The 12106-nt window shown below is 42.8% G+C and overlaps 1 protein-coding gene across 10 annotated transcripts in view; it reads left to right on the top strand.

Annotated features, from left to right (window-relative positions):
• The window catches only part of DLG2 (discs large MAGUK scaffold protein 2), a 1355189-nt gene that overhangs the window by 795612 nt on the left and 547471 nt on the right, over positions 1-12106 (top strand). For all 10 annotated transcript variants that reach the window (XM_075851397.1, XM_075851403.1, XM_075851399.1 and 7 more), the window contains one exon: positions 5739-5863. In XM_075851397.1, coding sequence (XP_075707512.1) covers positions 5739-5863 — 125 coding nt within the window. The remainder of the gene's footprint in view (positions 1-5738; positions 5864-12106) is intronic.

Below are 12106 nucleotides of genomic sequence, written 5' to 3'. Positions count from 1 at the left end.
GCTGATGTTCCAGAGCTCCCGCCCTCTCCTTATTTAGTTCAGCCTGGGATAGTAGGCCTTTGTCTGTAATTTGAGTTTCCTTGCCTGGTGCTTTCCCTGGTTTCAGACTCCCCTGAGCGACTTGAATTTTGACTTCTTGTGACCTGACCTCGGCTGAACTCCTGACTTCTTTGCCTTCTTACTTTTGCTTTTTCCGCACTCTCCTGGTTTGACCCTGCCTGCCTAACTGTGCCTTTTACACCCGGACTTGTCCGCGGCGCAATTGCCCTGCTTCTCCCTCCGTGTACTTCCCAGGTGACCCTTTGTTATTTCGTACTGTCTCTGTCTTATCCGTTTGTCAGTTTCACTTGCACCAGAATAGGGAACGCCACCCAGTTGTGCGCCGTTGTTTAGGTTGGGTCGTACAAGTAGGTAGGGACAGAGGATTGGGAAGAACAGGGACCTCACTGTTTACTGTGTACTGTTCATGACAGTGGTTTTTTATTTAATGCCTTTTAATTAGAATTATTTACTGCACCAATAATAATCATTTGTGACTGGAATAAAATGTAAAGGATTGTAATAACTGGACAGTTCAGCGTTTTGCCTGGTATTCTTGTATTATCGGAGAAGCTCGGGCTTATGAAATAAGAATTAGGGAGATTAAAATAATGTAACGTACAATCAGTCACTCCAGATGGTTTGGGCTTCACTCGTGAGACTAATACACGCGCTTTATAAATAAAATCATTGAGCCTTAAATAAACAATGCTGACAGATGGTAAATTCTATTATAAGAATTTATTTAAAGAGACACTCCGAGGAGAACTGAAATTTGGTTTTGCTAAGGGCATTAGGCGCACCCTTTTGAGTGCAATTTCCAGAGAGGATCGTGGTGAAAGAACGACTTCACAGTTTTCAGCATTAAAAAAATTGCCAAAAACTGCAAAGTTGCTCTTTCACCACGAGCCTCTCTAGGAATTGGACCCTGTACAGGAGCGCCTTCACAAAGGAGTGACCCTTCTCGAACCTTGTTTGAAATCGCCAATAGGATCAGGTTACTGCCCCCCCCCCCCACCTCTGCACACTTTGTGTAATGTATTAACCCCTTAAGGATGTAGCTATTTTCGGGAATTTTTTAATTTTGCCTCCATGTTCTCCGACAGCCGTGTTTTTTTTATTTTTTTTACTTTACATATATATATGAGGGTCTGTTTTTTGCAGGACGAGTTGTATTATTGAATGGCATTGTTTTGGGGTAGATATATCTTGGCTTTTAACTTTTGTTCAATTTTTTGAAGGGTAATGCAAAAATCAAAGCAAAATCGACTGAGATTGGAGTTATCTTCGATATCGGTCGTTGCTGCGGGAGGCTGGCTGTCATTTACAGCAGTCTTCCCCTGGGTGATGGCATCACTAAGCTGTACATTTACGCCACTGGTCCTTAACTTTAGGTCTACGGCACGTGGTGCCAATGTGTTTAAAGGTGTATTCTGGTGTCAGCAAATATAGCTTAGGCTTCGTATAATAAAATGTGATGCAATTTTGTTATGTACCTTATTGTGGTTTTCAGTATCTCTGCTTGCTGCCAGTAAATAGAAACCATCATTGATTACTAGTATAGGATGAAAATTTGTCCTGGTCACGTGATGGACACACAGGTGAACGGTTTGCTACAAGACATCTCTCTGGAAACTGTACTGAAACTGTAACGAGCCATGCACCTGTGTCAATCACATGACCAGGACAGATTTTCATCCTACACAAGTAAACAATGTGGGTTCCGATTTACTGGCAGCAAGCAGAGATCTTGAAAAGCATAAGGAATTGATTCATAAAGTATATTAGAAAATGTTATTGCTCGAGGGGTTCGGCGAACTGTCATGTAATTTGTATGGTCACCTTTAGAATCCGCATTAATCTTAGGCCTAGTTCACACCATGTTAAATGACCTAATTTTGAAGCATACGCCGGGAAAAGCTCCCGACATATACATAAACGGAGGCTGTGACGGATGGCTAAGGCTATGTTCACATCTGCATTAGATGCGCTGTTAGATCCGGTCAAAAATTCTGGGAAAAATAGCGCAGCGTAAACTACGGACACCATAATGGAAACCCAACAGAAATCATTACAATCAATGGGTTCTCTTGGGCGCTGGGGGTGTCCATCATGTGACGGATATGGAACTTAAAGTGTAGCTAAACGTTTGACAAACTTCTGACATCATGGTGACATGTGAGAAGTTTGGATTGGTGGGGGTCTGAGCACTGAGACCCCGATAAATCACTAGAACGAAGCTTCTGAAGTTCTCGTGCGAGCGCTCAGCCGCTTCGTGTCTGTTCGGCTTTTTCCGGAAAGCCGATGTATCGGAGTACGGGCTCATAGACTTTCTATTGAGCCCGTACACCGATACATTTATTTCCGGAAAAAGCCGAACAGACACGAAGCGGCTGAGCGCTCACACGAGAACTTCAGCGGTTTTGTTTTAGCGATTTATCGGGGTCTCCGTGCTCGGACCCCCACCAATCCAAACTTCTCACATGTCACTATAACACATTAGAAGTTTTTTAAATGTTTAGCTACACTTTGATTTTCTTTTTTTTTCTCGTTCTATGACAGAACAGAAAAACGGAAAAAACCTACGCAGATGTGAACAGAGGCTTACAGTGTCATCCGCCACTATATACTTTTTAATGGTATACGTATACGTCATGAACTCTCATGACGTAAACGTTAAACGGAACCCATAATGGCCTGTAGGTGAAGAATGCCACAGGTATCCGTTTAAGGTATACAGTACTTAATGAAAGGCTATGACGTATATATGTTAACGGAGCCCTATGGAGATGTTTAGCCTATAAACTTAATGTGAAGGAGAGGCCTTATATCTGTTCGAGGAAGTTTTCTGTAAACACTGTGACAGAGTATCAGCTGTGCGCAGCCCACGCAGCTGTGCGGATAATTCATGCAGAATCAATACTTTACGATGAGATGACTCGGAGGCTAATGTGCAATGAATTAGATGATATTTGGGAAGATTGGGATCTGTGCGTTCATTTATAATGGGAATAGTATGTTCCTCCGTCTCCGGAACTTATTAACATTTTAATAGAGCGGGACTGAGCGTTGCTTTGTTTTTGTGAGAGCTGCATTATCTTTTGTAGATTCGATCACACTGCTACCGTCCTTCGTCTTATTTATAGGATGGATGAAATGTCCTGTTCTCCTAATTCGGTCTTATCTTGAAACTTTTTTTTTAATCAGAATAAATAAAATATCCCGGAGCCTCATTACACTTCATTACAATCCTCCATGAATACAGAAGAGCCGGGCAGCTGGAGAGTTTTCATATGACTGTGGGTTCCTTGAGCACCGCACCGGCCCCTCGATATATATCATGCTAATTACTAAGAACTATGATGATGAAGAACAATGAGGTTTAATAGTTGTCACTTGAAAAAAATAAAATAAAAAAAAATGTAACCCCTTAGTTACCAATCCGGTAAATGTTTTTGATTTTTCCTCTCCGTTTTTCGGCAGCCATAACTTTTTTCATGTTTCCCATGACGTGGCTGCGGGAGACTTTGTTTTATGCGGGAGGAATTGTAGTCTTTTGAGGGTACATATACATTAGTCTGTAATATATTTACATTTTTTTGGTGGAGCGGCTATAAAATAAAGTGATCATTGCTTTTTTTTAAAAAAATTTAAAAAATTGTCATACCGTTTACGGTTCTTACTAAATAACCTGTATTAATTCTTCAGGTTATTTAGTCGTGGGGTAATTTGTTACGTGTACAAGAACGTGTAAGAATTTTTATTTTATGCGAAATAATCTGGTTTATTGTCATTTTTAATCACTTTTTTATTTTTTCTTATTCCCAATAAAGGATGACTATTTTACATATTTAGTTTAAACATATAATGTACGTATTATACTTTTGTATGTCCATACGTTATCCTCCGTGCCCTTATTACACAGGCTGTTGCTAGAGCTGAGTTTACAGACAGCCCTTGGGTCCTTTCTAGGTCCCAGGGCTGATTGTTTGTGGGTTCCCCGGCCCCGATAGCATCACTGGGAAACTCGGTAACCCAATCAAAGGGGGAGATCCTTTTGATCATTAAGCAGTGATCAAAGGGTTAAACAGGCAAGATCGGAGTTCCTCCAATCCCGGCCTTTAGACAGGAGTTCAGCGGGCGACACGGACACCACGCTTATTAAGGTGATAAACTCAGCAAGATAGTGGAACTTCTATGCCGTGACCAGTTTGGCACTGACTAAACCGAGGCGCAGATTCTAAAGAACCCTCCCAATCTTCAGCCTTAGCCCTCTCCGAGAGTTATAGACTTTTCCAGTTAGATCCCCAGGTCGTGGTCCCGGGAGTAGTCACTGCTCAGCGGCAGGTGCGCTGTAGAGGCTATCAGGCTGAGACATGGTTTAGAGCGGGTGCATAGGTCAGGATAGCCAAGGAGAACACAGTCTGGAAGAAATACCAATGACGATCTACAGTGAGGCCCTGTTCACACAGCGGATTTGGTGTGGCACAAAATCCACCGCAAAACTATTCCTGCAGCCGGCACGAAGATTCCTCCCTCCCATTGACTTCAATGGGAGGTTCGGACGGAATCCGCCCAAAGATCGAGCAGGACGCTTCTTTTTCCCCTCCTGCTAGCTGATTTTTTAGAGTCTGACTCCTATTGAAATGAATGGGAGGTGGAAATTTGCGTCGGAATCCGACGCAAATTTCCTCCGTGTGAGCGACAAAGCCAAGGTCAATAACAGAGAGTAGGATAGGAAGATACCAGGTGTGAAATCCAAAAGGTGAGGCAAGTTTGTAACTGGAATCAATAGACACAGAACAAGACTAAAGTGCAAGCAGTTCGGGGTCACTAATATTTTACCATATTCTATAGTAATATTCTCCCATGCTCTTCCTGACCGCTCCCTCCACTGAAATTAATAAGAGGGAGTTTGCATTGTTTTCAGCCAGGATAAATGTGGGCTGTCATGTGGGAGTTCCCCTCTTGAGTGTAGGAGTGACTGGAGAGGGGTTAAGAGGGAGCAGGAAAGTGTCTCTGTATAAGTTTATGCAGCTTCTGTGACTGGGTGACCAAAGACAGCTCTCCATAGCCTTCAAAATGGCTGCCTATGGCTTTAATTTCTGGTCCCTAGTCATGTACCACAGAGGCAGAACATGCGGCTGCTATGGGGCCTTTGTAGAGAGGGGACCAGTCCTGGTCGATCTGTCCCATTTTCTGGTGCAAACCTGTACGGGACTGCCCTCTCTTCAGTGGGACTACATTGTTAGCAAGGGGTGGGGAATGGCCCAAAGGTCAAAGTAACAGTGTGTACAGGAAAACAAACACTTATTTTCTAGTTGGCAAAATCAGGCACCATAACGGGGACCAAATTTTAGCTTTGCTATGGGACTCTCTCTTTTTAATTTATATATATATATATATATATATATATATATATATATATATATATATACCGTTGTTCTCCGTACAGAAGGAGAAGCTGCTCTTGAGCACAAACTTCTGCTCTAACATGTGAAATACTGTCCAGAACAGGAATATACATGAGCAGTTTTTGTTTTTTAGGATTTAATGTACAGTTTAACTGTATGGTCAGCGTATAATACTGCAGTTTTTGAGAATTTGCAGGTACTTATTAGACTATTGTAATGTTTTATTGCCTTTAATTTGCTATGAGATGTATGATGATTTGATCAATTGATTATTTACATTTACAGGGAAATTCAGGTCTTGGATTTAGTATCGCTGGAGGAATAGATAACCCTCATGTAGGAGACGACCCAGGAATATTTATAACAAAGATTATACCAGGAGGAGCAGCGGCAGAAGATGGAAGACTCAGGTAAGAGACGTCGCTGACTTGCCGGGCATCTATTAGGGACCTGTAAAAATGAGTTGCCTACAATTTGGAGCTCTCTAAACTTTGATGTCAATACAGTATGGGGGGTGTTTTTAGGTTTATGGATGTAGAATGCATCACAAGTAATAGTGTTAGTTCACATACAAACTATTAATAGAATTTACCTGCAGTACCATGCCTGACCACATGGTGTGCTATGGAAATTTATCCAGGTACATTTAGTAATCTAATGTGCATATTTTATAACCCAAAACATGTGATGTGTTTCTTGGGATATGTTCAGCGTCGAAACGATGGCAAAACCCAACAGACATTTGCGCTGGTATCTGATGTACGACATTGCGTAGTGGTTTTTGTTAGGAAGGGAAACCAGGACACAAATAAATTAATATTTCCCGATGTTAGATGAAATAGTATTCACGCCTTAAAGAGTCATATTGGAGGATATGTGACAAATTAGCTCTTTTGGCACTGCTCAGCTACTGACCCCCAGAGATAAGAGGGGCAACTACATGTAGATGTAGCAGAGCTGAAGCTCTAATTTTTTTTATTTCTGCCGCAGAATTTTTAATGTGTTGTAGACTCCGGGCAATCTTTTTTTTACTAAGCAGGCTAGCTCATTGTAAAGGGTCCACATGCTAGAATCCCCTGTGATCAGGGGTCGGTGTGTGCCATGTAACCAACAGGTGCTCATGTAACTTTGTATGCTCTAATAGGGCACAAGGAGAGGACAACCCCTTTATGACAGCTGAGTAGGTTCATCCGCGGTCCAATAAAAAACTGTGAAAAGCATGTTGTGCTATCACAGCCATTCATACCAGATGGCAAACTTGTCTACACTGCGTTGAAAATATGGCTCTGCTACATCTGCCTGCTTGAAGATGGTACCACTGTGTTTGGTAAAAACCAAAGGGATTCCTCTTAACATACCCATTTTTGTGGGACTAGATCACAAATGGCGCAGCTGGTTATGTCATAAGAGGCGTTTCTATGACGTTTGGGGGTAGTTCATGGGGGGAACCTATCCTAGAGATAAGCCATCAATTCTTATTAGTCCAGACAGACTGACTTGACCGTTTGCCATTTATTAGTCTTTTATGAATTTCATGGGATTGTCCGGTTTAGAAGACTAAGCCCCACAACTAGAATCCTATGGTAATGTAGATCTGGTTTAGTGGAAGTAAAATGCGACCATATTACCGCCATTATAAATCAGCCATAGTATTGCGTTCTTTTCCCTTAAACTTGTGACATCATGACGTATACAAGCTTACTTGAGGCCTCTAATATAATCTGGTAGTGAGCAAGCGACTGAAACAGTATCTCCAGTAAACTTATTTGTATTCTACATCTGTCTGTGTAACTTTCCCCTACCAGCCCCCCAAAAAGTTTTAAAATTTACTAAATCTATTTCCAATCACAATGCAATGGCGTTCACCTGGATTATTTATTCATCAGTATCTAGCGGCTGATCAGAGTATGATAAATGAAAATGATGTTTGAAATCTGTTAATGTGCACTTATCCTGCCAAGAGAATTCATTCGGGAGACATAATTTCATTTTATTCCAGGTGGAAGTCTCCATTTGTCGTAGGTTATTTATTTTGTTATTCCGATATCAACAAAACAAATTTAGATACAACAGAAAGTTTGATGTATTATGAGGAAAAAAATATTACATAAAAAATATATAATATTTTTTTATACTGTCATTGTTTGTGATTACCCACTTAAAAAAATGTATTCTAGTTTTTCACATTAACCATTTGATCACACACAGTATGCCATGTCCTGTTCGCAGCAGCTCACTTTTTGCTTTGTACACACTGGGACAGAGTCAGCAGAGTCATCTCATAGCTTGATTTAATTACAGCTCCATCTTACTGCTCGATGCCTAGATCAGGCAATGTAGCTACACTACACACACAGATGACGCTCTGTATGCAGCTCCTTATGCCCGATGCACACAACTGAGGCTGGGTTCACACGACCAAATTAACGTCCGTAATGGACGGACGTAATTCGGCCGGAAGTCCCGGACCGAACTCAGTGCATGGAGCCGGGCTCCTAGCATCATAGTTATGTACGACGCTAGGAGTCCCTGCCTCTCCGTGGAACTACTGTCCCGTACTGAAAACATGATTACAGTACGGGACAGTTGTCCTGCAGAGAGGCAGGGACTCCTAGCATCGTAAATAACTATGATGCTAGGAGCCCGGCTCCCTGCACTGAGTTCGGTCCGGGACTTCCGGCCGAAATACGTCCGTCCATTACGGACGTTAATGTGGTCGTGTGAACCCAGCATCAATGCCACTCAGGCAGTTTTTCTTGTTATCCGAGTGGCACTCACGGACCAATTCACTTTAGCGGTGAATCGGGCCCGTGAAAACTGAACATGTCCTATCTTTCCACAGATCATGCACGGGACCCGGCCGGCACACATGGTCGTGTGCATGAGGCATTAGTCAATGGACACTTTTCTGTCAATTAACCGCCATTCATTGCACCTGCCATAAAACACACACACACACACACACACACACACACACACACACACACACACACACACACACACACACACTGCACTGTCTATAAAGAAAACACAGGAAGGGTATGTCTCCAATATTGCCACCGCCATGGTAGTTTTTAAAAATAATAAATAAATAGCTACAACATATTAAAAAAAAAAGAACAAACACAATATTTCTCTACTACAAACTTACATCTCATTAATGGAACTGAAATCTAATACATGAGACGTTCCCTTTAAAATAATGATATATTTGTCTGTTCCCTCCTCAGTGGCATCCAGTAACAGTCCAGTCCAGGTCCATCTAGTGGACCTACAATTTTTGGAGCTTCTCTAAATAATGCTGTACGTTTCCTAGGCACCAATGTAGCAGAGCTGAACTTGTCATTCAATATGTATTTATTTTGTGAACCACAGTTACTCTTACATTTAAAGTGTATTTAATTGAAACATATGGGAGGATAATATCTAGAGTGAATTTTGATTGCATTTTGTTAATACAGTAGGTATATACAGTACAATAAATGTTTTTATGTTTATTCGTTTCATCTTCGTATTGTATTACATTTTGTTTGGAGACTTTTAACAATAAAGTGTAACAAATATGCAAAAATAGAAAAAATCAAGAAGAGGACCAACTTTTAGAGGGCCCGGCACTGTATATTACAAATTGATGGTGTTAAGATTCCTCTGCAGGTTTGAGCAACTATTGGGTTTTTGGTTGGAGTCCATTATGAACTGCGCTCTACCCATTGTTCATCAGGCGACTTGCACACAACAAAACATTGTATGATGACACATCAAGTTACTTTGGGTTCTGATAACAGATCCCTAAAAGCAATGTTTCTAGAGGATAATATATACCTCTGTAATACATGGCATGATCTCCAAAAAATTTAAGCAACATACAGGTATGGTATAATCCCATGGATCTCTATGGCCATCGTTTTACGGATCAGTACAACACAGATCTGTAATACAGCCATGTGCAAACTCCCTTGTTCTCATTGAGCAATAGGCGGAGGAAAATTATACAAAATCTATATCTCCTATTCAAACTGTTCTATCAATTAAATGTCATCACCAAGCAGAATTAAAACATCTGTTCGTCAGTGTTAATTAGTACATTAAACGTTTTTAGGATGGGCATGTAAAAATTTGGAAATTAATACTTTATGTAGAAAGAACCAAATTAAGGTTTCTCCGGGATTGAAATTTTATTGCAAAAATAATAAACTTTGCATTATGCATAAATCCCTCCTTATACCTGTTTACTACACCACACAGGAGAGCTGACAGATCCTCTATACTACACCACACAGGAGAGATGACAGATCCTCTATACTACACCACACAAGAGAGCTGACAGATCCTCCATACTACACCACACAGGAGAGCTGACAGATCCTCTACACTACACCACACAGAAGAACTGACAGATCCTCTATACTACACCAAACAGGAGAGCTGACAGATCCTCTATACTACACCACACAGGAGAGCAGACAGATCCTCTATACTACACCACACAGGAGAGCTGACAGATCCTCTATACTACACCAAACAGGAGAGCTGACAGATCCTCTATACTACACCACACAGGAGAGCTGACAGATCCTCTAAACTACACCACACAGGAGAGCTGACAGATCCTCTAAACTACACCACACAGGAGAGCTGACAGATCCTCTAAACTACACCACACAGGAGAGCTGACAGATCCTCTATACTATACCACACAGGAGAGCTGACAGATCCTCTATGCTACACCACACAGGAGAGCTGACAGATCCTCTATGCTACACCACACAGGAGAGCTGACAGATCCTCTATGCTACACCACACAGGAGAGCTGACAGCTCCTCTATACTACACCACACAGGAAAGCTGACAGATCCTATACACTACACTGGGAGCTGACAGCTACTCTATACTATACCTGTAATGTCGGGGTAGGGAGATAGACAGGTGAGCCCTAATCTACCCGCCACTCAGTCCCTGCCTACTTGCAACGACCCGCCCTAGTCGACGGGGTACAACTGGGCGATGGACCCTACACTCAATAGGTGCACGACAGATAAACAGACAAGGGTACAAAGAAGCCGGGCAACAAGCAAGGTGAACTAGCCGAGTCAAACCAGGAGATGAGCGAGGTACAAAAACACAGAGCAGAAGAGTGGTCAGTAAAGCCAAGGTCAATAACAAGCAGAGGGTCAGTAGTTCAAGAAGCTGCAGCAGGGCCAGGAAACCAGCAGAGAAGAATCACAAGCAAAGGAGGAACAGGAAAGGCAGGTATAAATAGACAGAGGGCGGGAGCTAGCTCCGTCTGGCCAGGCTGTGATAGGCTCTCCCACTCCTAAGCCTGCCATCCTGGGTGGTGGAAGATGGAGTCAGTCTCACAGACATAGAAGCAGGTGCAGACTGATTACCTATGGGCGTTGACACAGAAGCTGTGTCTGGCAGATCCTTTACAACACCACACAGGAGAGCTGACAGGTCCTCTACACTACACAGGAGAACTGGCAGCTCTTCTATACTACACCACCCAGGAGAGCTGACAGATCCTCTATGCTACACCACACAGGAGAGCTGACAGCTCCTATACACTACACTGGAGAGCTGAGAGCTACTCTATATTACACCACACAGGAGAGCTGATAGATCCTCTATACTACATCACACAGGAGAACTGACAGCCCCTCTATACTACACCACACAGGAGAACTGACAGCTCTTCTATACTACACCACACAGGAGAGATGATAGATCCTCTATACTACACCGCAGTGGAGAGCTGACAGATCCTTTATGCTACACCACACAGGAGAGCTGTCAGATCCTCTATAGTACACCACACAGGAGAACTGACAGATCCTCTATACTACACCACACAGGAGAACTGATAGGTCCTCTGTACTACACCACACAGGAGAGCTGACAGATCCTCTGTACTACACCACACAGGAGAGCTGACAGTTCCTCTGTACTACACCACACAGGAGAGCTGACAGTTCCTCTATACTACACCACACAGGAGAGCTGACAGAACCTCTATACTAAACCAAACAGGAGAGCTGACAGATCCTCTATACTACACCATACAGGAGAGCTGACAGCTCCTCTATACTACACCACACAGGAGAGCTGACAGATCCTCTATACTACATCACACAGGAGAACTGACAGCCCCTCTATACTACACCACACAGGAGAGCTGACAGATCCTCTGTACTACACCACACAGGAGAGCTGACAGATCCTCCATACTACACCACACAGGAGAGCTGACAGCTCCTCTATACTACACCACACCACACAGGAGAGCTGACAGCTCCTCTATACTACACCACACCACACAGGAGAGCTGACAGCTCCTCTATACTACACCACACAGGAGAACTGACAGGTCCTCTATACTACACCACACAGGAGAGCTGACAGATCTTCTGTACTACACCACACAGGAGAGCTGACAGTTCCTCTATACTACACCACACAGGAGAGCTGACAGCTCCTCTATACTACATCACACAGGAGAGCTGACAGATCCTCCATACTACACCACACAGGAGAGCTGACAGCTCCTCTATACTACACCACCCAGGAGAGCTGACAGATCCTCTATACTACACTACACAGGAGAACTGGCAGCTCTTCTATACTACACCACACAGGAGAGCTGACAGATCCTCTAT

This window comes from Rhinoderma darwinii, chromosome 2, assembly GCF_050947455.1.
Source record: "Rhinoderma darwinii isolate aRhiDar2 chromosome 2, aRhiDar2.hap1, whole genome shotgun sequence".
In the NCBI taxonomy this organism is placed as follows: domain Eukaryota; kingdom Metazoa; phylum Chordata; class Amphibia; order Anura; family Rhinodermatidae; genus Rhinoderma; species Rhinoderma darwinii.
Note: the sequence above shows the minus strand (reverse complement) of the source record. Positions and strands in the feature narration are given on the sequence as shown.